A 25,076-nucleotide genomic window follows, 5' to 3' on the forward strand; every position below is an offset into this window, starting at 1 on the left:
CTGTGGTGAAATTCCTGAAAAGTATTGGTAAGACTGGACAGCTCTATCCCAGACACTGTCCATAACCTGCTGTGGAATCTCTCAGGGCCCATAAAGTCAAGTCTTCTTCGGGTCTGGAAGCAACATATCTCCTTACTGACAAATTTTAATCTCACTGATGCTGTTACTTACAAACCATCCCACCGTGAAAAGGAATTCATCCAACAAAAGGCTCCACAATCTCTTCAAATTAAAATCAGCAGTCACTTCCTGTTAGTGGCCTCAGAGACTGCCTCTTTGTAGAGGCCGCAGCAACCTCTCATGCCTCTGAACCAACTATGGTGTCCACCTACAGGCTAATGATGCAAGAAACTGCCTCCTTTGGCCCTATGCTGTACATCATTAGAGTGACTAAACGTACATCATTAAGTGACTAGTGCTGGCTAGATGCTAAGATCTCTTGGAAGTAAAGGCTTTCAAAGACCCTAAGCCTGGGAATCTCTGAACCGAGATGCCCATTATGCCTTGGATCGTGGAAGCAGCACTCTCACAAGCTCAGCGCAAGTACTGAGGCCTCCTTGATACACCCTGTAGGTGTAGCCAAATTCTGGCCCTCTAGAATATTCCATCTACAGGAGAGACTGGTCTTCCCTATCCCTAGTCCCTTGCTGGATGTGATGGTGCTAGAGGAAGTCACCCCTCCCCCAGAGTCCTTGACTAGGAATCCGCCTGGGATTAACTGAGTAGACAACAATGGGAGTTCAGACTTTCTGGACAGCACCACCACCATCACAAGTGATGGAGGTCAGTGGAATGTGGCTGCTTTCCATCCCTTAACTAGGATGTTCCCCATAAAGGACAGGACCCAAGGGGCAGAACAAGTGGTCAAACTTCACGAGGTCATCTTTGCACAAATGTCCTGGCCAACAAATGGTTCTATCTGCATATTTTCACAAACTCTTGGGCCACTGCTTAAGAGTTTCCCCTTTAAGTGTAAAGAAATCTGGGAATCTCTTATCTTACAGATACTGAAACATAAATCAAAGTCACACATCCCTGGATATACAAGGCCCTTCCAGGACAATCCTGATTTCCTTCTGAGTTCCAGACATTACTGACAGTGACCAAGGCACACATTTAACTTCTCATAATACACCATGCTGGGCCCCTGGGAAAGGCATTCAAAGGAACTTTCATTTCCCAATAGGTCCCAGGCAGCTGGTTTAATTAAGAGACATAATGGTCTCTTTAAACAGCTCCCTTTTAAATGGTAGTGTGTAAAAGGACCACCTACATGTGTCTTTCTCTTACCCCAAGCCTTAATCTCTCTAATTTAAGGCCCATTGGCTGACCCACACCTCAAAGAAACTTTAGGAAAGTTCCTTATCACTATTTTCTATATATAGAGGGGAATATGTCTCACTCTCCACACACATGAAGACATCACATATGAGCTCTTTTAATAATAAAGTCTCCCTCTATCTTTATGGATTTTTCAATACTGCTGTCATTTCATCAGGGCTGGAAGTCAGATAGAGGGCACATACTCTCTTCAGACTTGTTAACTGTCCCATGGGAGAAGCATCTGTCCAGCTAGTATGTGATCCATTTCAGCCTAACTTTCCCTCCCCAAGAAACCTTCCCCAATATTTGGATTATAAGGGGTTGAAAATTAATCTGAGCTCTCTTTCTGATCCCTTCCAGGAAATTCAAATTAGTGCTGCTAGGTTAAGCCTCTTAATCTACAGGAAATACAGAAAGACATGTTAACGATACAGTGGGAAACTATACGGAACAAATTACCCAGTTTCTTCAACAAATACATTGCAAGTAGAGACAGACAAAGAATGAGAATAAGAAATCATGGTTTCTAAAAAAGACTTTATTAGGAGAGTTATAAATGAATCACAAAACATGGGTCTTATCTGAACCCAGATTCAAAGAAACCTCAAAATTTTTTTAAGTTATTTGCACTGTTCAGTTCAGTTCAGTCACTCAGTCATGTCTGAATCTTTGCAACCCCATGGACTGCAGCACGCCAGGCCTCCCTGTCCATCACCAACTCCCGGAGTTTACTCAAACCCATGTCCATTGAGTCGGTGATGCCATCCAACCATCTCATCCTCTGTTATCCCCTTCTCCTGCCTTCAATCTTTCCCAACATCAGGGTCTTTGCAAATGAGTCAGCTCTTCACATCAGGTGGCCAAAGTACTGGAGTTTCAGCTTCAACATCAGTCCTTCCAATAAATATTCAGGACTGATTTCCTTTAGGATGGACTGGTTGGATCTCCTTGCTGTCCAAGAGACTCTCAAGAGTCTTCTCCAACAGCACAGTTCAAAAGCATCCATTCTTTGGCACTCAGCTTTCTTTATAGTTCAACTCTCACATCCATACATGACTACCGGAAAAACCACAGCCTTGACTAGACGGACCTTTGTTGGCAAAGTAATGTCTCTGCTTTTTTATATACTATCTAGATTGGTCATAACTTTCCTTCTAAGAAGTAAGCATCTTTTAATTTCATGGCTGCAGTCACCATCTGCAGTGATTTTGGAGCTCCCAAAAGTCTCTGACTTGAAGACAATTTCTTTACCCGGTCATTCGCGCAACGTCACACAACCTCATTGATGGCTGAAGACACAATTACCACTCTCGCAAGTGTTCACACACAAAATCATGCACTCTCATAGGCACATCACGTTACACACACACACACACACACACACACACACACACACACACTGGCGCGCTAAGGCCTGAGACTCTGGACACGGCCTGTCTCTGCACCGCGGCTCAGCCAGCGCCTCACCTTCAGCTTCCCCGGCGTCCTGCAGGGTCCTAGCGGACAAGGCAGTTTCACACTCCACCCTCCTCACGCCGCAGGGCCGCTCAACTGGTTTAAATACAGCAGCGCTGAAAACTTGGTAGGAAGTGACGTAACATCCGCAGGTTTCTGGAAAATGTAGTCCAACACCGAAAGATCAAAGAGAACCTGCAATCCTGAGCCCTCTTCGAGCCCTCCTCGGTACCGTAATCCTGCAAGGGTATCAGGCCCTCCGTTGACTTCCGGGGTGGAGGAGGGTGGGGGAGAATCACTCCGCTCGACTGTAGTTCAGACTGTGAAGAGGACCCTCCACGGGCATTCTGGAGGGAAGCTTATTTCCGCCATGGGGACTTCTGGGACTTGTAGTGTGTTTAAGAGCCCCAGCTCCGGGAATTGGTGATGGACAGGGAAGCCTGGCGTGCCACAGTCCATGGGGTCGCAAAGAGTCGGACTTGACTGAGAGACTGAGCCCTAGAACTAAGAGCCCCAGAGGGCACAGTGGCATCGTCCTGTTCTCAGTCCCAGCTTGGGCTGGGCTGCGATGGGTGCCGCCAAGGAGAACTAGAGTCCGAAGGTCCTGGCAGGTGGAGGGGAAGAGAGAGCAGATTCTGAGGAAACTGAAGGAGAGGAATCCCCAGGCACTAACCGCAGCCTGGCCTGTTGTAGGAGGGCATGAGAAGAGAGACCCTTCACTGCTGGTGTGAGTGCATTTGCTTCATTTTGTGACCTTGGGTGGAGGGGGGTTGGTGGTTGTGTAGCTGTTCCTGAGACAGTTTTTTTTGTTGTTGTTTTTGTTTTTTTAATTGGAGGATAATTGCTTTATAATATTGTGTGGGTTTCTTCCATACATCAACACAAATAAACCCTAAGTATATATATGTCCCCTTCTTCTTAACTCTCCTTACCCCACCCCCTCCCCATCTTCCCTGTTTGGGTTGTCACAGAACACCAGGTTGAGCTCCCTGCCATCCTAAGCAAATTTCACTGGTTATCTAATTTTACATATGGGTAATGTGTATGTTTCAATGCTACTCTCTCAATTCGTCCCACCTTCTCCTTCCCCTGCCTGAGAAAGTTTTTATGATTTTTTTTTAAGTGTTTAAATACTTTTTGAACATAATATGCAAAAAAAGTGCCCAAATCATTAGAGTAGAGCTGGGTGAATTTTCTTGCATTTCTTTTCCTTTTTGGATGGTTTTGTTCACTGCCTCCTGTAGACTGTTATGAACCTCTGTCCATAGTTTTCAGGCACTCTAACTACCAGATCTAATCCCTTGAATCTATTTGTCACCTCACTGTATAATCATAAGGGATTTGATTTAGGTCATAGCTGAATGGCCTAGTGATTTTCCCTACTTACTTTAGTTTAAGACTGAATTTTGCTATAAGAAACTGATGATCTGAGCCACAGACAGCTCCAGGTCTTGTTTTTGCTTAAATCAAATCCCTTATGATTATACAGTGGAAGTGACAAATAGATTCAAGGGATTAGATCTGATAGACAGAGTGCCTGAATAACTATGGTTGGAGGTTCATGACAGTGTACAGGAGGCATTGATCAAGACCATCCCCAAGAAAAGAAATGCAAAAAGGCAAAATGTTTGTCTGACAAGGCCTTAAAAATGGTTGAGAAAAGAAGAGAAGCTAAAGGCAAAGGAGAAAAGGAAAGATATACCCACTTGAATGCAGAATTCCAAAGACTAGCAAGGAGAGATAAGAAACTCTTCCTCAGAGATCAATGCAAAGAAATAGAGGAAGACAACAGAATGGGAAAGACTAGAGATCTCTTCAAGAAAATTAGAGATACCAAGGGAACATTTCATGCAAAGATGAGCACAATAAAGGACAGAAATTCTATGGACCTAACAGAAGCAGAAGATATTAAGAAGAGGTGGCAAGAATACATGGAATGATGATACAAAAAAGATCTTCATGACCCAGATAACTACAATGCTCTAGGTGATCACTCACCTAGAGCCAAACATCCTGGAATGCAAAGTCAAGTGGGCATTAGGAAGCATCACTATGAACAAAACTAGTGGAGGTGATGGAATTCCAGTTGAGCTATTTCAAATCCTAAAAGATGATGCTGTGAAAGTGCTGCACTCAATATGCCAGCAAATCTGGAAAACTCAACAGTGGCCCCAGGACTGGAAAAGGTCAGTTTTCATTCCAATCCCAAGGAAAGGCAGTGCCAAATGTTCAAACATTTGGCAGCAGAATGTTCAAACTACTGCACAATCACACTCATCTCACATGCTAGCAAAGTAATGCTCAAAATTTTCCAAGCCAGGCTTCAACAGTATGTGAACCGTGAAATTCCAGATGTTCAAGCTGGTTTTAGAAAGGGCAGAGGAACCAGAGATCAAATTGCCAATATCCACTGGACCATTGAAGAAGCAAGAGAGTTCCAGAAAAACATCTACTTCTTCTTTATTGACAATGCCAAACCCTTTGACTGTGTGGATCAGAACAAACTGTGGACAATTCTGAAAGAGACAGAAATACCAGACCACCTGACCTGCCTCTTGAGAAACCTATGTGCAGGTCAGGAAGCAACAGTTAGAACTGGACATGGAACAACAGACTGGTTCCAAATCAGGAAAGGAGTATGTCAAGGCTGTATATTGTCACCCTGCTTATTTAACTTACATGCAGAGTACATCATGCAAAATGCTGGGCTGGATATAGCACAAGCTGGAATCAAGATTTCCAGAAAAAATAGCAACAACTTCAGATATGCAGATGACACCACCCTTATGGCAGAAAGTGAAGAACTAAAAAGCCTCTTGATGAAAGTGAAAGAGGAGAGTGAAAAAGTTGGCTTAAAGCTCAACATTCAGAAAACGAAGATCATGGCATCTGGTCCCATCACTTCATGAGAAATAGATGGGGAAACAGTGGCAGACTTTATTTTGGGGGACTCCAAAATCACTGCAGATGGTGACTCCAGTCATGAAATTAAAAGATGCTTACTTCTTGGAAAGAAAGTTATGACCAACCTAGAGAGTATATACAAAAGCAGAGACATTACTTTGCCAGCAAAGGTCCATCTAGTCAAGGCTGTGGTTTTTCCAGTAGTCATGTATGGATGTGAGCGTTGGACTATAAAGAAAGCTGAGTGCCAAAGAATGGATGCTTTTGAACTGTGCTGTTGGAGAAGACTCTTGAGAGTCTTGGACTGCAAGGAGATCCAACCCGTCCATCCTAAAGGAGATCAGTCCTGAGTGTTCACTGGAAGGACTGATGTTGAAGCTGAAACTCCAATACTTTGGCCACCTGATGTGAAGAGCTGACTTATTTGCAAAGACCCTGATGTTGGGAAAGATTGAAGGCAGGAGGAGAAGGGGATAACAGAGGATGAGATGGTTGGATGGCATCATTGACTCAATGGACATGAGTTTGAGTAAACTCCGGGAGTTGGTGATGGACAGGGAGGCCTGGCGTGCTGCAGTCCATGGGGTTGCAAAGAGTCAGACATGACTGAGTGACTGAACTGAACTGATATAATAGAGCCTTTCCATCTTCAGTTGCAAAGAATGTAATCAATCTGATTTTGGTATTGACCATTTGGTGATATGAATGTGTAGGGTTATCTCTTGTATTGTTGGAAAAGGGTGCTTGCACTGGTTTGTATGACTAGTGCGTTCTCTTGGCAAAACTCTGTTAGCCTTTGCCCTGCTTCATTTTTTACTCCAAGGCCAAACTTGCCTGTTACTCCAGGTATCTTTGGACATCCTACTTGGACAAGCTCCCAAGATGAAAGGTTGTTGCTGAGCTGTTGCCTTCATTTCAGATTCTTGGCCTCTGGAGGAGAGGAATTCAATCCGGGGCCAGTCATGAGGCTTGATGGCTCAGAGCTTTTGAGTGACAAAGTTTTATTAAAGTATAAAAGAGAGGGAGAAAGCTTCTGTTGTAGACATCAGAAGGGGGCAGGAAGATTGCCCCCCTGCTAGTCTTTGGCAGGAAGTTATATAGCCAGTAGCAGGCTGCTAATTAGAGAAAAGAAATGTCTCAAAACTCAGAGAGCGGCACCATGTCCCTCACCCACAACATACATTTTGAGATAACATTGGCACAAGGTGAGTCATCCCGGGCCATAAAATGATTGGCATGAATCTTGAAGAAAGGCAGGTTTCCAAGCAAATACATAGTCTTATTAACATAGCTTAAGAGAACATTTCCATGAGTAAAACATACTGGTTTGTCAAGTACTGTTCTGAGTCTTAGGTGAAGGGACTTGAAGAAAGATAGAGTCTAGGGTAAATACATAGTTCATTAACAAAGCTTAAGAAAAACATTTCCATAAGAAAAACACATTGGTTAGATCAAGGTTTGAGAAAAGTTAAGTTCAGGTGGAACCAGGTGTCATCATGGCAACAAAGAATTTTAAAAGAAACTCCTTTTAAATTTGTATAGAGAAGGGAAATGATCTGATACTTGTAGTTTGTTTCCTCCTGCTGCTTAAGAGAGAGAGAAAAAATGTCTGACACTTGCAGCCTATTTCCTCCGGTTGGAGACCCCTACCTTTCCTGCCTGTTACTCTCTCATGGTGTTAGGGAGTGTTTTCATTTCATTCTTTTACATGTAGCTGTCCAGTTTCCCCAGCACCACTTATAGAAGAGACTGTCTGATGCTGGGAAGGATTGAAGGCAAAAGGAGAAGGGGGTGTCAGAGGATGAGATGGTTAGATAGCATCTCTGACTCAATGGACGTGAATTTGAGCAAACTCTAGGAGATAGTGGAAAACAGAGGAGCCTGGAGTGCCACAGTCCATGGGATCTCAAAGAGTTAAACACAACTTAGTGACTAAACAACAACTTTCCTCCATTATATATTCTTGCTTTCATTGTCATAGATTAGGTGGCCACAGATGTATAGGTTTATCTCTGGGCTTGCTATCCAGTTCCATTGATCTATATTTTTGTTTTTGTGCCAGTACTATACTGTTTGATCACCGTAGCTTTGTAGTATAGTCTGAAGCCAAGGAGCCTGCTTCCTCCAGCTCTGTTATTCTTAAGACTGCTTTCACTATTTGGAGTCTTTTGTGTTTCCATGGAAAATGTTAAATTTCTTTTAATTCTGTGAAGAATGCCCTTGGTAATTTGTTGGGGACTGCATTGAATCTGTAGATTGCTTTGGATAGCAGAGTCATTTTCATAATAGTCATTCTTTCAATCCAAGAACATGGTATATCTCTCCATCTATTCTTGTCATCTTTGACTTCTTTCATCAATATCTTAGTTTTCTGAGTATAGGTCTTTTACCTCCTTAGGTAGGTTTCCTCCTACATTGTTTTATTCTTTTCGATGTGACGGTAAACGGGACTGTTCCCTTAATCTCTCTGATCTTTTGTTGTTAGTGTATAGGAATGCATCTCTTGCTTTTTCAATTGAAATCAGTCCCTCTGACTTCATTTTGCTTAACTTTCTCTGCCTCTATAAATATAGATGAAAGTTACCTATTGCAGCCTTGAAGAGATGTTCTTACATGAGTACCCCTAGAGACTCTGCAGGTACCCAATGCCTTTGGAGAGTTGGATTTATCATGGACACAAGTAATATTTTTCTTTAGGGTGTGCTGACAGTTATCACTTTGGTAGGAGGTGGGGTTGGAGATGGAGGGGCTAGAGCTGGGGTCAGGAGTGAGGTGTCCTCTGCTCAAGAGCTGTCACTGCCCTACTCGGGGCAGAATTTGATCCCAGGTTGTTGGAGCAGAAGTCCTGAGGGTCAGACCCAAGCTAGTTCTGTTTTATGAACCATGCCCCTCGCTTCAGGCTGGGGGCCCTGGAGCAGGGGGGCCCTGCAAGGGGGCCCATGTCAGCTACAGAGGTCTGAGCTGTCTCCAATGTGCTGCCCATGCACACACCAGCAATTGCTTCCCTTGCTCTGTTTAGATAAAGCCCTGAGTGCTGGCAAAGTTCATCTTAGTCTTTCCAGTGCAGTCAAAGGTTTTTGTTTGTTTGTTTGTTTTTTCCCTTTTCCCTTCCCTATTTCTTCAACAGAGTGCTGTAATCTCTCCTCAGGAAATCTGAACATCTACAAAGTATCTCTCACCTGTGGGTGTCTGCTGAAGTCAGCACTCTCCAGGTTTACCTTAAGTGCAGCCAAGAAGGACTGGGGCCAGTTTATAGACTCCTGCTGGTTCAACAGCCCATATACCAAGAACTATCTGCCTATTACATGATATACACAGGTGGGTGAGACTCCTCTCAAGTCCACTGGCCTATAGTGCTGGATCCCACAGCAACCTCAGAGGCAATTTGTTGTGGATATATGCCAAGTTTACTTGTGGGCATCTTATGCCACTATGAGGCTAATGTTATTTTTCAGTGTTCAGATTTTTATGAAAGAGCTATCCTATTTTTTAAAGTTTTATGATTTATTTTTGCCTTCTTAAATTTACATTCTTTATTCTCCATTAAGATAAATTATTCTTGTTCAATAAGGGATACATGTTGATCAAAGTTTTCCTATGTTCACTTACATAAATGTCTTTTCCTCATAATGTCTTTGATGTTGAGTAAGGTAGAGATCACAGTTAAAACTTTTGCCATAAATAACAAAGACTGAGAAGATAACAATGATGATGGCTAAATTAACCAAGTATTTATTATGTGATAGGCACATTGTAGAATCCCCATAATTTGCTTCAGAACCACACTAATTATGCCCACAGTACCGTAAACACATCACATATGCACATAAAAGGATCTGGAAGAATAAGCAAGTTAGTTAATGCTGGGGAAGTAACCAAGTTCAGGGATGTTAGCCAAAGGGAAGTAAGATTTTACGGATGATGTATAAATCATGTAAAGCAGAGGAGACCCACACATTATCTTTTAAAATGAACAACAAATAAAGCAGACACATTCAAAAGGGGCCAACAAAGTAACTCTTTATGATGAAAAAGTTTTTCTGTATTTGACAAAAATAAGGGTTTGGTAAAAACAGGTAAATACTTTAATGCCAGTGGAATTGTAACAATATATTTACAGAGAAAGAGTATTAAAAGCTGGTTATAGCATGATCACATTTCTTCCAAAAGCAATGCCAGGTATAATCTTAAAGGATTTGTTTCAAAAATTTGACAGTGATTATCTATGACTGGTAAGATTACAGATAACTATATCTATTTTTAACTCATATTTACATTTTTATGTAGGAAAATTGTTCTGCAAAAAGAACAGTATAAAGTTTATAAAGAAAAATAAAACCTTCCAAAACAAAAAGTACACATCTATAAGACATTAAAGGATATGTAAAAGTAACCATAACTTAACACAAACAGGGTGAAAAACAGATACAAACACAGATATGCAAATTTGAAAACAAATACTGAAGTGATATTTAAGCTTTATATGTATAAAAATATACTATCAAACAACAAAAATATAAAAATAGATATGGTTATTGGATAAATGATATTAGTATGAGAAATGGGGGAGAGAGAAAAAGGGTAAATTTAGACCCTCAATAATAATTTAAAATAATTTTGAAATGGATCAGTAATTCTGTATAATACACACAAAAATAAGAACATTAAAAAGAAAGTAGCAAGGTTAGCCCCTGAATAAATTTCAATGTTTAAAATAAAGGCAACATACAATAAAAGATTTTTCAATTTTTAATATTAACAAGTGTGAATTTTCTGAAAATGGTGAAGGAATGAATTTAGATAAAAATCTCCTATTTTATTCAGATTGGTTTAAAAAAATTTTTTTTATGTATGAATTTTCTCAGACTGACTAACTGGTAAAGTAAGGTATATGTACTTTAATTACATTTGTGGGGATTCTCACTAGTATGAATTTTCTTCTTGTATGCTTAACTATATAATTCCAACGTTATGGAGTTTCCAATTCACAGAGCTTCTCACCAGCATGATTTTTCTTATGTTGCTGAATTTCTGAACCCCTCCCCAAAGCTTTCCCACATGCCTTACATTCATACAGCTTCTCAGCAGTATGCATTCTCTGGTGCTGAGTAAGGGTTGAGCCAGTACCAAAAGTCTTCTCACATTCCTTACATTCATAGGGTTTCTGACCAGTGTGTATTCTCTGGTGTCGATTAAGAGCTGAGCCACTACTAAAGGACTTTCTACATTCTCTACATTCATAGGGTTTTTCACCAGTGTGAATTAGCTGGTGTTGGATAAGTTTTGAGCCACTAGCGAAAGCCTTCCCACATTCCTTACATTCATAAGGTTTCTCACCAGTATGAATTCTCTGATGTTGAGTGAGGTCTGAACCACTACTAAAGGCCTTCCCACATTCCTTACACTCATAGGGTTTCTCACCAGTGTGCATTCTTTGATGCTGAATAAGTTTTGAACCACTTCTAAAGGCTTTCTCACATTCCTTACACTCATAAGGTTTCTCACCAGTGTGAATTCTCTGATGTTGAGTGAGATCTGAGCCACTATTGAAAGCCTTCCCACATTCCTTACACACATAAGGTTTCTCACCAGTGTGAATTCTTTGATGTCGAGTAAGGGCTGACCCAAAACTAAATGCTTTCCCACATTCATTACATATATATGGTTTCTCACCCGTATGAATTCTCTGATGCCGAGTAAGGGCTGAACCACTACTAAACGCCATTCCACATCCTTTACATTCATAAGGTTTCTCACCAGTGTGAACTCTTCGATGCTGAGTAAGGTTGGAACCACTGCCAAAGGCTTTTCCACAATCCTTACATTCATAAGGTTTCTCACCTGTGTGGATTCTGTGATGCCGAGTAAGGGCTGATTCAAAACTAAAGGACTTCCCACATACCTTACACTCATAAGGCTTTTCACCACTGTGAATTATCTGATGTCGAATAAGGCCTGATCCAAAACTAAAGGCTTTTCCACATTCCTTACATTCATATGGTTTCTCACCAGTGTGAATTCGCTGATGGTGAGTAAGGTTTGAGCCACTACCAAAGGCCTTCCCACATTCATTACATTCATAAGGTTTTTCACCAGTATGAATTCTTTGATGGTAAGCAAGATTTGCACCACTACCAAAGGCCTTGCCACATTCTTTACATTCATAAGGTTTCTCACCAGTATGAATTCGCTGATGTCGAATAAGGACTGATACAAAACTAAAATCCTTCCCACATTCCTTACATTCAAGGAGTTTCTCATCAGTATGAATTCTCTGATGCTGGGTATTGAAAGTGGGCATGTCTTCAGGAGTAAATATCATTTGACTTAAATGTCCTTCCTGAGATTCCTGTTTTCTCTCAAACTGGCTTTTACATTCCCAGTCACCTCTGAAACGTGAGTATGCAATGCTGTTTTTTATAAGTCTTTCCATTATCTCCCACCAGGATGATTCTATTCCATAAATATCCTTTTTCAGAAATAATTCTTGGTCTCAACTTTGATTCACAGTCTGAAAGAAAATATAAAAACATTCACTTTTTTGGTGTGTGTTCTGGGAGAATTAAACTTTTCTGATAGATATGAAAAGACTTAAACTCATTTTCATAAAAAGTAAGTGGCTTATACAGTTCTCCTTTATGATTGGACATTTTGACAAACAGATAAGGAAACAGAATGAGAAGAAACACTACAAGGTGAGAGACTTATTTAGGAATACAGATTAAGTCAATCATTCCTAACTAGTGATTTAGATAAAAACACCCTAAAGAAGTAGGAAGCTCAATAATTATAAATATGTCCAGGTCCCATCCCAATTTTATTAGAGGATAAAACTAGTGCCATATACATTTTAAAAAGAGCATAATTGTCATTTAACTCATTTCTTAGGGTTGTTTAGAGCGTTAAGTAACTATACTAGGAATGAAAATTCTAGGATAGATGGTCATAAATTGCATCCCTGAAGGAGATAGAAGAGAAAGTTACTCTAGATATAGCAGCATCTTGATGAAAGATTAATGAACTGAATAAGTCTGGAATTAGCAATAAAGAGGGAAGATTCTTTTGTGGTTAGAATATAGTTTGTTTATGCCATTTGATAAAATCCATGTTTACTTAGGAAGTCTATGAGGTTAATCTTGGGAGAACAAAAAAGGGGACTTGCAAAGGCCACAGCAGAGTAATTGAGAGTTTAGTTCTAAAGTCACAGAAAAGGAATGATAAGATAGGAGATAATGGGATACTTGTGGGAAATTACAAGAAGGATGCAGATAGATGAGTTCTCTGAACAGCAATGGTTATTGAAATGACTCTGAAATCACATATAATATATTTACACAGTTGTATAAAATAATGCTACCTTGTTTGGTAGCTATCATTTTGGAAGACCTAAAAGTAACTGGAAAACGATTCAGAGACATCAATTAAGACCTTGAACAAACAAATAACTCAAGTTCCCAGAGGTAAAAATATTTCAGCTCCAGTCTTTTTCTGCATTACTCAAACAACAAGCTTGTTTAGACTAGGTCTAAATATGTCTTGGGGCTTCTCAGGTGGCACAGTGGTAAACAACCAGGCTGCCAATGCAGGAGATGTAAGAGACATGGGTTCGATTCCTAGGTTGGGAAGATCCCCTGGAGGGGGGCATGGCAACGTACTCTAGCATTCTTGCCTGGAAAATCCCATGTACAGAGGAGCCTGGTGGGCTACAGTCCATAGGGTTGCAAAAGGTCAGATACGACTGAAGTGACTTAGCATACACGCATGCAGTCCTCACTGGGGAGTTAGAGCTTCAACATATGAATTAGGGAAGAGGGGACACAATTGAGCACATAATATTCACTAAAGCAAGGGTCATAGAAGCAGAGTGATACTGCTCTAACTGGAATCATGTTCATATAATCAAATCAACAAGAATGGGTTAAAATTAATTTTAAAAATCAAACAGATTACAAACAGCAACAAATGAACCTAAAAGTATTTCAAATGCATAACACAGCCACACTGAAGGAGGGGATTAAGAAATGAATTCAAATAAATTTGAACACAGTATTTTAACTATGTACCCTTATTCTGAAGACAAAGAGAACTATAAACAAATACTGAGCTCCACTTAGTAGGTTTGATAGTTACTATAGTATAGGTTAGGAAATCTATTTTTATTATATTATAGAATTGAACAAAATTAGTAAATATAAAGAGGATAATGAGAGTCAGGTTTTTAACTACTGGCGAAGGGAGATACAAATCTGGAACAGGATTAAGACCAGACTGAATACTGTAGTCCTATCACCCAGATCTTGGTTTCTAAATATTCTTTACAGCAAGAAACCAGGCTGTTTAGAGAAATTATTTACTTCAGGCTGGAGCCAGGAGAGTAATTAGAAATAATCCTGTAACATCTTGGGCCAGAAAGAGAGGAAATGCTCAAAGAATCATGGGGAAAATCAAAAGTACACAGAAGCCAGCCTGAATAGACTCCCATTGACCAAATCTGGGATAACTTGAGTATCAAAATAAATGGTAATGCATCATATAACACACTGAATAAATGAAAATCTACAAATACATACTGATATAACAAATGAACAAATAAGTGAGTGATAAGGGAATGCTCTCCTTCACAGTCGAATACCAACTAATTAATACAGACAAAATCATGGAGATTTTAAAATTCTACCATCTTGAAAACATCATAGTAATAAAGGATCCAGACAATAATGGATAAAGGATCCCACACATCAATGGATGCTAAAAGTTGTGGGTAAAAGTTTGGTGATGAGGTATTTACATAGTTTCAACATATCTCTCTGCTATTAATTATAAATTAATTAGCTGTTAATTACAAAGAGACAACTACTGCCTTTACAGTGAAGACACATAGTAGATACCACCGTAACCAGCCATCAAAGTTAATATGGGACAAGTCAATATCACATACTCCCTTCTATGATGTCCTGAGATGGATACAATCACTTTTGGGGTATTCCTGCCACAAAATTCATAACCTGAAAGTTAATTATGAGGAGCCATAAGACAAATCCTAACTAAGTGACATTTTAAAAAATAAATGGCCTATCCTCTTCAAAAATGTCTACATCATGAAATGCAGACATCTTTAATCTTCCAGGTTAAAGATTAGAGAGAGACATGATAAGTAAATTCAATGTGTGATCCTGGTCAGTGAATCAGGGAGAAAAGGTGAGGGATGAGGGTAGGATGAGCTGCTACAAAGAATATTATTGGGACTAGCAAAAAAATTTGTATATTGACTATAATGCACTGTTGTTAAAATCTCTGATTTTAGTGACTATATTGTGGTTATGTAAAAGAATACTCTTGTCCCTAGGAAACAACACAGTGAAGTGTTTAAGGGTAAAGGGGCAAATTCTACAACTTATTCTTAAATAGTTCAGATAAAATGTGTGTATTGTGTATTTGTGAGTGTGCATGCATGCATATATAGAGACAGAGAACAACTGCAAATGCAACAGGAATGATAATACAAATGGAATAAAATGTAAACTACTGGTGATCCTGAGCAAAGAGTACCCAAGAATACTTTGTATTATTCTTGTAACTTTTCTGCAATTTGAATAAAAATTTAAATTAATCAAAATTTAAAAGTTACCCAAAACAAAGTAAGGCACAGTCCTAAGTAATTCTCATGTTAAATGTGAGCCTAAATAGAAATATAAAATACCTAAAAATAAAATGAAAAGGAGAGTAATACATATAAAAAACCTGGACACAGGAAAACTACCCCCCTCAAAAGAAAATTTAATAACATTCAACTCCTTTTTTAAAAACTGATTTGAATTCAGCACTGCAAGAAACTAAAAAAAAAAGGCAGGAAAAAATTAATGAAGATAAAAACAGAATATAAAAATGTTAAAATACATAAGATTCAGAAAACTCAAACCTTGCTTTTGAAAAGAATATGAAGACTGCTGATTAAACATATATGTATGCCATTTCCTTTAGGTATTGTTCCAAAACACCATTAAAAGGACCAAACAATGATAGTTTCATAATGTTTACTGCTGGCAAGAGTATAGGTATGACAGATATTACTGATTGCCTCCTTCAACATCATCCCTGTCCTACTTTGCTACAAGAATTTTTTTCCATCAGCTCCAGAAAATGAATCATACCTTGTCTAAGCCAGTGGTTATGAATTCTGATTGCTATTAGAATCAATTGGATAGCTTTAAAAAAAATGTTCTAAAACTTGAACCCCACTCCAGACCAATTAAATCTTAATGTTTGTCTAGTCATCTTGTATGAGCTTGAGTCATTGTCAACTGTGACAGCACACTAGATTATCTGATGATCTTTTATTTTAAAAAATTTTTAATTTATTTTTTGGCTGCACTGGGTCTTTGTTGCTGTGTGCCAGCTTTCCGTAGTTGGCTGAGCAAGGGCTACTCTCTAGTGCAATGCATAGGCTTCTCACTGCAGGGGCTTCCCTCGTTGTGCAGCAGAGGCTCTAGTCAAGTGGGCTTCAGTAGCTGCAGCACAACAGCTCAGCAGCTGCAGCTTGTGGGTCCTAGAGTGCAGGCTCAGTAGTTGTGGGCATAGGCTTAGTTGCTCCATGGCATACAGGATCTTCCCAGACCAGAGATCGAACCTGTCTCCTGCACTAGAAAGCAGATTCTTAACCACTGGACCACCATGGAAGTCCCTGGTGATCTTTATTTTTTTTATTGGATAATTGGAGGATAATTGCTTTACAGTGTGTGGGTTTGCTGGTTTCTGCTGTGGTGGTGGTTTAGTCTCTAAGTCGTGTCTGACTCTTGCAACTCCATGGACCATAGCCCGTCAGGCTCCTCTGTCCGTGGGATTTCCCAGACAAGAACACTGGAGTGAGTTGCTATTTCCTTCTCCACCTGCTGATCTTTTAAAATTGATGATTTCCAAGCTCTATCCCAAACCAGTTAAACCAGAATTGCTAGAGGTGGGACCCAGACAGGAGTAACAAAAGTTAAGAATAACCAGCTTAAATTAAATGAAATAATTAACCCTCTATTCTATTTGTTGCAATTGTATCTTTCTGCCTTATGGAGCCAAAAGTAACCTAAAGGGCAGTAGAAAAACAGGGCTGACAAAGAGAGTTGGGTATACTGTGAAGTGAATAAGCCACTGTGAAGTTTAACTTAGAAATGTTTACTGAAGTCTAAAGTATGTGTTCCCTGGGCTAAAGTATGGGCTTCCCTGGTGGTTCAGTCAGTAAAGAATCTGCCTGCAATGTGGGAGACCTAGGTTCGATCCCTGGGTTGGGAAGATCCCCTGGAGAAGGGCATGGCAACCCACTCCAGTATTCTTGCCTGGAGAATCCCCATGGACAGAGGAACCTGGAGGGCTGCAGTCCATGGGGTCGCAAAGAGTCAGACACAACTGAGCAACTGAGCACACAGAGCACACACAAAGTATGTGTATTTTTTATCTCCATAATTTCACTATTAGTATATACCTTAGAGAAGACATGTACATAGAAGTTCACTGGAGCAATGTTTGCCACAGTGATTTAACTATATAAAATCTAAATCTCTAAAAACCATAAAATCAAAATAAAATAAAATAAAAACCATAAAATCATTAAACATACCACAGTACTATAAAATTTGGCCTTACATGAAGTAATTTAAGTGAGCTCTATACTTAAACGAACAATTCTCCACAAAGAATAAAAAAGTAAGCTTCAGAACAGTAACAGTAACTGTTGTTGTTTAGTTGTTAAGTTTTGTCTGACTCTTAGTGACCCTATGGACTGTAGCAATCCAGGCTCCTCTGTCCTCCACTACCTCCTGGAGTTTGCTCAGATTCATGTCCATTGAGTTGATGATGCTATCTAGCCATCTCATCCTCTGCTGCCCCCTTATCCTGTTGCCTTCACTCTTTTCCAACATCAGGGTCTTTACCAATGAGTCAGCTCTTCACATCAGGTGGCCAGAGTACTGGAATTTCAGCTTCAGCATCTGTCCTTTCAATGAATATTCAGGGTTGATGTCCTTAAGGATTGACTGGTTTGATCTACTTGCAGTCCAATCCAAGGAACTCTCATGAGTCTTCTTTAGCACCACTGTTCGAAAACATCAGTTCTTTGGCACTCAGCCTACTTTATGGTCTAACTCTCATATCTGTACATGACTACTGGAAAAACCATAGCTTTGACTTTATGGACCTTTGTTGGCAAAGTGATGTCTCTTTTTAATATGCTGTCTAGGTTTGTCATAGGTTTCCTAACTACTAAATGACACCAAGTAAGTGGTTAGGCCCTGTTTTTAAGGGTTTTACATGAACCAACTCAATCCTTGGACCAATCTTATAATGCAGTTACTTTCCACATTTTGCAGGATGTACTTATAATTCTTTTTATACAGAAATATTTTTCAATGAAAAACAGTACCACATACACATTTACATGTGTATGCAGTTTTTGGGGGGACATGCCTCGAGGCATGTGGGATCTTAGTTCCTCAACCAGGGATCAACCTAGATGCCCTGCAGTGGTTAGGAAGTTTAGAGTCCTAATGACGGGACCACAAAGGAATTACCCATGTATATGCATTTTTTAATAGGATAAATAATTAATTGATAACAGTGGCTACCTTTGGGTACTTCAGGTAGATACCTCAGTTAAGTCTCTCAGTCATTGTCTGACTCTTTGTGACCCCATGGGCTGCAGCACGCCAGGCTTTCCTGTCCATCACCAACTCCCAGAGTTTACTCAAACTCATGTGCATGGAGTTGGTGATGCCATCCAACCATCTCATCCTCTGTTGTCCCCTTCTGCTCCTGACTTCAATCTTTCCCAGCATCAGGGTCTTTTCCAGTGAGTCAGCTCTTCACATCAAGTGGCCTAAGTATTGGGAGTTTCAGCTTCAGAATCAGTCCTTCAAATGAATATTCAGGACTGATTTCCTTTAAGATTGACTGGTTGGATCTCCTTGCAGTCCAAGGGACTCTCAAGCATCTTCTCCAACACCCACAGTTCAAAAGCATCGATGCTTCGGCGCTCAGCTTTCTTTATAGTCCAACTCTCACATCCATACATGACTACTGAAAAAACCATAGCTTTGACTAGACGGACTTTTGTTGGCTAATGTCTCTGCTTTTTAATACATTGTATAGGTTGGTCATAGCTTTTCTTCCAAGGAGCAAGAATCTTTTAATTTTATGGCTGCAGTCACCATTTGCAGTGATGAGCCTGGGTAGGTTCCTAGGATTTGGGGATTGTAGTTACATGGATATGAACCCCTTCATAACACAAAATTTTTATAGCAAAATTATTAGTTATATATATAATTATAATTTAACTAAAAATAAAATTTAGAAAGGAAAACACTAGCATTCAGCCTAAGAGCTGCTCATTGCTTATAATGGCAATAATTTGTAAGCAAACCATGTTTAAAAAAGGGCGCTGGGTAAAATGGTAACATGATGAAGCCATTACAACTCATGGTAAAGATAAATGTATAACAACATGGACAGTTGTTCACATTGTATTTTGGCATGATAAAGATGGGTTACAAGTCAGTAGCCAGAGTCTGATCACATTTAGAAAACAATTCTAAGTGTTGACAGCAGTTGTCTTTAATTGACAGGATTACAGATAACTTCTGTTACTTGTTTGTGCTTCTCTGTAGTTTTCAAATTTGTTGTAATATTTTTTTGTAATGAAAGGAATAGCGAATACAGCTATCTTCAGAATACTGATATATTTGAGCAGGTATTCAAAGATTTAAAAGAAAAGAAGTGATCAAAACATGGCACAAGTAAAGCACAAAGACATAAATTTTAAAAATTCAAATAGACAGGGACTTCCCTGGTGGTCCAGTGGTTAAGATTCCACCTTGTAGTGCACGGGACTTGGATTCAATCCCTGGTCGGGGAACTAAGATCTCACATGCCGCAACTACCAAGTGCTCTGGAGCCCATACGCCACAACTAAAGAGCCCATGTGCTGCAACTGCTGGACGACTGAGCCCACACACCACAACTGGACACCACGAGCTGTAACTGGAGAGTCTGTGTGCTGCAAGGAAAGATCCTGCATGATGCCGTGAAGACCTGCATGCTGCAACTGAGACCCAACGTAGCCAGATAAATACATTAAAAAAAAATTCAAATTGATAATACAAACTATTTAAATAGTTTAACAAGTAGGCAATACACAATGTAATGTATCACTATTATGCTAAGTGAAGTAAGGAGGACTGAGAAAGAAAAATACTGTATGAGCTCACTTATATGTAGAATTTAAACAAATAAACAAAAACCAAGTTCATAGATATAGAGAACACACTGTTGGTTGCCAGAGATGGGGTCGGGAGTGGAATGGGTAAAGGAAGTCAAAAGGTACAAAGTTCCAGTTATGAAATAAGTCTTGGTGATACAATGTATAGCATGGTATATAGTTAATAATACTGTATTGCACATTTGAAAATTGCTAAGAGAGAAAATCTTAAAAGTCATAAGAAAACACAATTTTTATACTTTGTATACTGATGGATATTAGATTTACTGTGGTGATCACTTTATAATACAGTTGACCCTTGAATAGCATGGGTCTGAACTGACTAGTTCCACTTATATGTGGTGTTTTTTTCAGTAGTAAATACTACAGTGCTACAGGATCAGAGTCCCTTGGACTGCAAGGAGAGCCAACCAGTCCATCCTAAAGGAAATCAGTCCTGAATATTCACTGGAAGGACTGATGCTGAAGCTGAAACTCCAATACTTTGGCCACCTGATGCGAAAAACTGACTCATTGGAAAAGACCTTGATGCTGGGAAAGATTGAAGGCGGTAGGAGAAGGAGACAACAGAGGATGAGATGGTTGGATGGCATCACCAACTCGATGGACATGAGTTTGAGTAAACTCTGGGAGTTGGTGAAGGACAGGGAGGCCTGGCGTGCTGCAGTCCATGGTGTTGCAAAGAGTCAGACACGACTAAGCAACAGAACTGAACTGAACAGGATCTGTGGTGGATTAAATCTGAGAATGCAGATACAAAGGAACCATGGATATGGAGGACCAACTATAAGTTATATGAAGATTTTTTAATGCAGAGTCAGTGCTCCTAACCCCCACGTTAAGGGTCAACTGTATATACAAATATTGAATCATTATGTTGTACACCGGAAACAAATATAATGTTATATGTTGATTAAACCTCAACAATAAAAAAAAAATCCTTCAAGACCTACCCAAAGACTTTTGGGCAACCACTTTATACCATAATTGATTTAGAGATCCCAAGAATGGGAAATCAAGGAAAGGGAAGCTAATATTTACTGAATTTCTGATGTGTACCAAGTGTACCAGCGGCATCACTGACTCAATGGACATGAGTTTGAGCAAGCTCTGGGAGATGGTGAAGACAGGGAAGCCTGGCATGCTGCAGTCCATGGGGCCGCAAAAAGTCAGATACGACTTAGCAACTGAACGACAACCAAGTGTTTTACACACCTTTCATTCTCAACGTTGAGAATGAGAACCTCTCATTCACAGGTTAAACAGCTCACAGGTGGTGTAGCTGAGATTAGAGACCACATTTGACACTAGAGCCCATAATTTTTACACCATGTTACAGAGACTAGTGTAAGTAAAGAAAAAACCCTAGGGATGGTTTGTTTCTTTTTTTCTGATGTAGTCTATATTTAAACTAAAGTGATATTGAAAATAGATGGCAAAGAGGCAAAGGCAGAAATTAACTGATGGAGAATAGTTGTGGAGGGGGGCAGGTTTTGAGGAGATTGGGAAAGAAAAGTGGAAAGGGTATTTAAAAAAGAAATATAACATAGGGAGAACAGTAAAAGGAACCATGCACAACAGACTTGATTGGACCTGAATGTTATTAAAATAAAATTATTAAACAATACATAGCTGATTCTAAGTCTATATCTCCTTTTTACATCCCTCACTTCAAAAATGTATTTGAGGAGGCTAAGAATAAAAGAAAAAAATAAATCATACACAAAGGTCATATATCATAGGTACTCAATATCAAATCTCAGGCTAAGATGTGCTATAATTGATCACGTGTGAAGAGCTCAAATTCCTGGCAGTCAATGCAGAAAGGAAATACTATCTACAATGGATTAAATTCTTCCTATTTGCCAAGAAATATTATTTTAGGAGATAAGCAAGACCTTGCTGAAAAACATGTAGAAGACATAATATCAATTGAGAGGTTAGTGTTATTATTAGAAGATTTCTCAAATTTATACTCACATGATTATAGATACAATGCAATCCAATCAAATTCAAAAGATGTTTGAGTAGAACCAAGCTATTTCAAAAATTTATATGGATATGAAAAGAACACAAACAGTCAAGATATTCTTAAGGAACAAGAAGGTAAGAGGATATGCTCCAAATATTATTCCAAAGTCACAATGAATACTTAACAGCTATCTTAATAGCATAGTATTGTTGTGAGGGGAGACAAACAGAGCAATAGAACAAAATAAAAAGTCGCCATAATGTGTGCTAAGTCGCTTCAGTCATGTCCTACTCTTTGTGACCCTATGGACTGTAGCCGACCAGGCTCCTTTGACCATGGGATTCTCCAGGCAAAGAGTACTGGAGTGAGTTCCCATACCCTCTTCCAGAGGATCTTCCCAACCCAAGGATAGAACCTTATGTCTCCTGCATTGGCAGGCAGGTTCTTTACCAGTAGCACCACCTCTGTAACTATAATGGCACTGCAGCTTAGTGTAAAAAAGATGAACTTTTCAATAAATGATACTGGAGCAACTGGATACCCACTTGGGGGATAAAATGAAATTGAATCCCTACCCTGCTGCTGCTACTGCTGCTAAGTCACTTCAGTCATGTCCAACTCTACGTGACCCCATAGACGGCAGCCCACCAAGCTCCCCTGTCCCTGGGATTCTCCAGGCAAGAACACTGGAGTGGGTTGCCATTTCCTTCTCCAATGCATGAAAGTGAAAAGTGAAAGGGAAGTTGCTCAGTCATGTCTGACTCTTAGCGACCCCATGGACTGCAGCTCACCAGGCTCTTCCATCCATGGGATTTTCCAGGCAAGAGTACTGGAATGGGGTGCCATTGCCTTCTCCGAGATAGAGTGGGTGCTCCCTAAATGTTTGTTGAAGGGTGAGTCACCCTGGGCCATAAAATGATTGACATGAATCTTGAAGAAAGGCAGGTTTCCAAGCAAATACATAGTCTCATTAACATAGCTTAAGAGAACATGTCCATGAGTAAAACATACTGGTTTGTTGAGCCACTATCGGTTCTGAGTCTTAGGTGGAACCAACTTGAAAAAAGACAGAGTCTAAGGTAAATACATAGTTCATTAACATAGCTTAAGAAAAACATTTCCATAATAAAAACACATTGGTAGCTCAAGGTTTGAGAAAAGTTAAGTTCAGGTGGAAACAGGTGTCATGGCAACACAGAATTTTAAAAGAAACATCCTTTGAATTTTGTATAGAGAAGGAAAAAAAAGGTCTGACATTTGCAGTCTATTTCCTCCGCTTGGGGGACCCTAGCCTTCCTACCTGTTACCCTCTCAATACTTAAATATAATTTTATGTTAAAATGTATACTACAAATGGTAAATACTGAATAAATTCCATTTTTAAAACCACATTTTATATGTGTACATAAAAGATACTAGGGAGAAACTATCAAAAAGGTAGCTTTGGTTTTAACTGGAAATTTAATTTTCTTCATTGAGGATAGCTGTATGTTTGTAATTAAAGATAATTTCACTTTTATAATAAAAAAGGTTTTTTAAGACAGCTTAAAGAAAAATTAAATCATTTGGCAAATTAGGAAGAGAAAGTCATGTGTGTGGATTGGGGTTTAGAGCAAATCACATTTCTCAAAGGAAAAAAATTCCATGGATCAGGTCACCTGACAGGCAAGAAATTTTCAAGAGAAGGAAAGCAAGTCATATCTTGACAAAGAAAAGAGAATTTCGGGAAACAAGGGGAAAAGATAAGCTACCTCGCAGGTGCCTTGTGGGTGGTCAACAGGCATTCTTTACTCCATTCTGGAAGACTGTGCAAGTAGAGCAGAGCTGGGGAGGGAGAAAGGAGTCAGGAAAAATCAGGTTCTTCTGTGAGTCCAAGTCAATCTACCATCTACAGATATTAGCGTCCTGCTCAATACCAGCATGACAGAAGCGCAGGGTCATTTGCAGTTCTGGACAGACTCTGCCCCTGGGCTCCAACTCCTGGGAACAGAGCTCTGGAGTCACAAAGACAAAGGCGCCCCACATCTACAGTGCTATATGGATACATAATCATAGAAACTCACTCATACCACGGGGCACTCAGGCACCCCAGAGGGCCACTCAATCATACACACTCTGGGAACAGTCAGTCACGATCGCAGTCAAAGGCACCCCCAGGTACTCACATTCCCATTGACACCCATCATGGGGACACAGTGACAACAAATTCAGACGCACCCTACCCACCAACAATATCACAAACACACCCCCAAGGGGAAACAGAAATCTCAGTTAAGCCACCCAACGCCCACCGCTCAGCAAATGTTCAGAAACACACACACACACACACACACAAAGTGGATACACAGCTTTGCAACCGCAGTCAAAGAACTTCACAGTCACAAACAGTGCCACACCCGGTCACAAAGTTAAACTCCATCACACACGCACCATTATAACTGCAAATCAAGCCCGCCTCCCCGCCTTTACAGTTTGGTACAGGGTCACACAGACACAGAGACACAATCACAATAAGACACACACTCCTCACAATCTCCCCTTTCCAGCTGGCTGGCTCCCGTAGAGGCCGGAGGTTCCAGACACGCCCAGCTCCAACCCATCTCACCTACGATTCCTCAGGTCTGTCTGGTCAGCGCCGCTCCACTGTACTTGAAACAAATAGAAGAGCCCAGCAGCTCCCACAGCACCCAGAGGCTGTTTGCCCCTACCCGCCAGAAAAACCCGCCCACTCCTCAGGAGAAGGTCTGCTTCTCGCGGGAGGGAGCACCAAGCCTAGAGGCCTCTGGGAGATGTAGTCCAGACAGAGGGAGAGTGAGAGAGAGAGAGAGAGGCTGCTAAAAGCTATCTCCAATTCATCCTGAGCTCCCCGTGGCGAGGAACCTGGACCTGACAGCGCGCCTGAGGCTTCCGCGAGTCTCAGCTGACCAGGGATTCCATGAGCACACTTTAGTCAAGCTGACTCCACTGACTCCATCACCCTGCCCACTGGCTATAAACCCCGAGCGACTGTTATATACCAAGTTGAGGTAAATCTCTCTTCCTTATTGCAATAGTCTTTAATAACGTTTTCCTTATGTGTTTAACTTGTTTGGTGCAACTTTTCTTTGACACAGCCCAGCCTCAAGTTTCTGTTGCGGCTCTCGCAGGTTTTGGCAGTCACCCTGC

The 25,076-nt window shown here is 40.2% G+C and overlaps 1 protein-coding gene and 1 pseudogene across 2 annotated transcripts; both read right to left on the reverse strand.

Moving 5' to 3' along the window:
* Positions 1–24,538, reverse strand: part of LOC112442191 (zinc finger protein 345-like) — a 37,411-nt pseudogene extending 12,873 nt beyond the window's left edge.
* ZNF345 (zinc finger protein 345) lies at positions 9,686–24,623 on the reverse strand. Of its 2 annotated transcripts, NM_001035327.1 has the most exon segments (3): positions 9,686–12,193; positions 23,663–23,735; positions 24,521–24,623. In NM_001035327.1, a coding segment is annotated over 1 exon segment (1,464 nt). In that variant the 5' UTR covers positions 12,116–12,193; positions 23,663–23,735; positions 24,521–24,623; the 3' UTR covers positions 9,686–10,651.
* Positions 24,624–25,076: the final 453 nt, after the last annotated feature.

The sequence above is a fragment of the Bos taurus genome, chromosome 18 (genome assembly GCF_002263795.3).
Source record: "Bos taurus isolate L1 Dominette 01449 registration number 42190680 breed Hereford chromosome 18, ARS-UCD2.0, whole genome shotgun sequence".
Taxonomy (NCBI): domain Eukaryota; kingdom Metazoa; phylum Chordata; class Mammalia; order Artiodactyla; family Bovidae; genus Bos; species Bos taurus.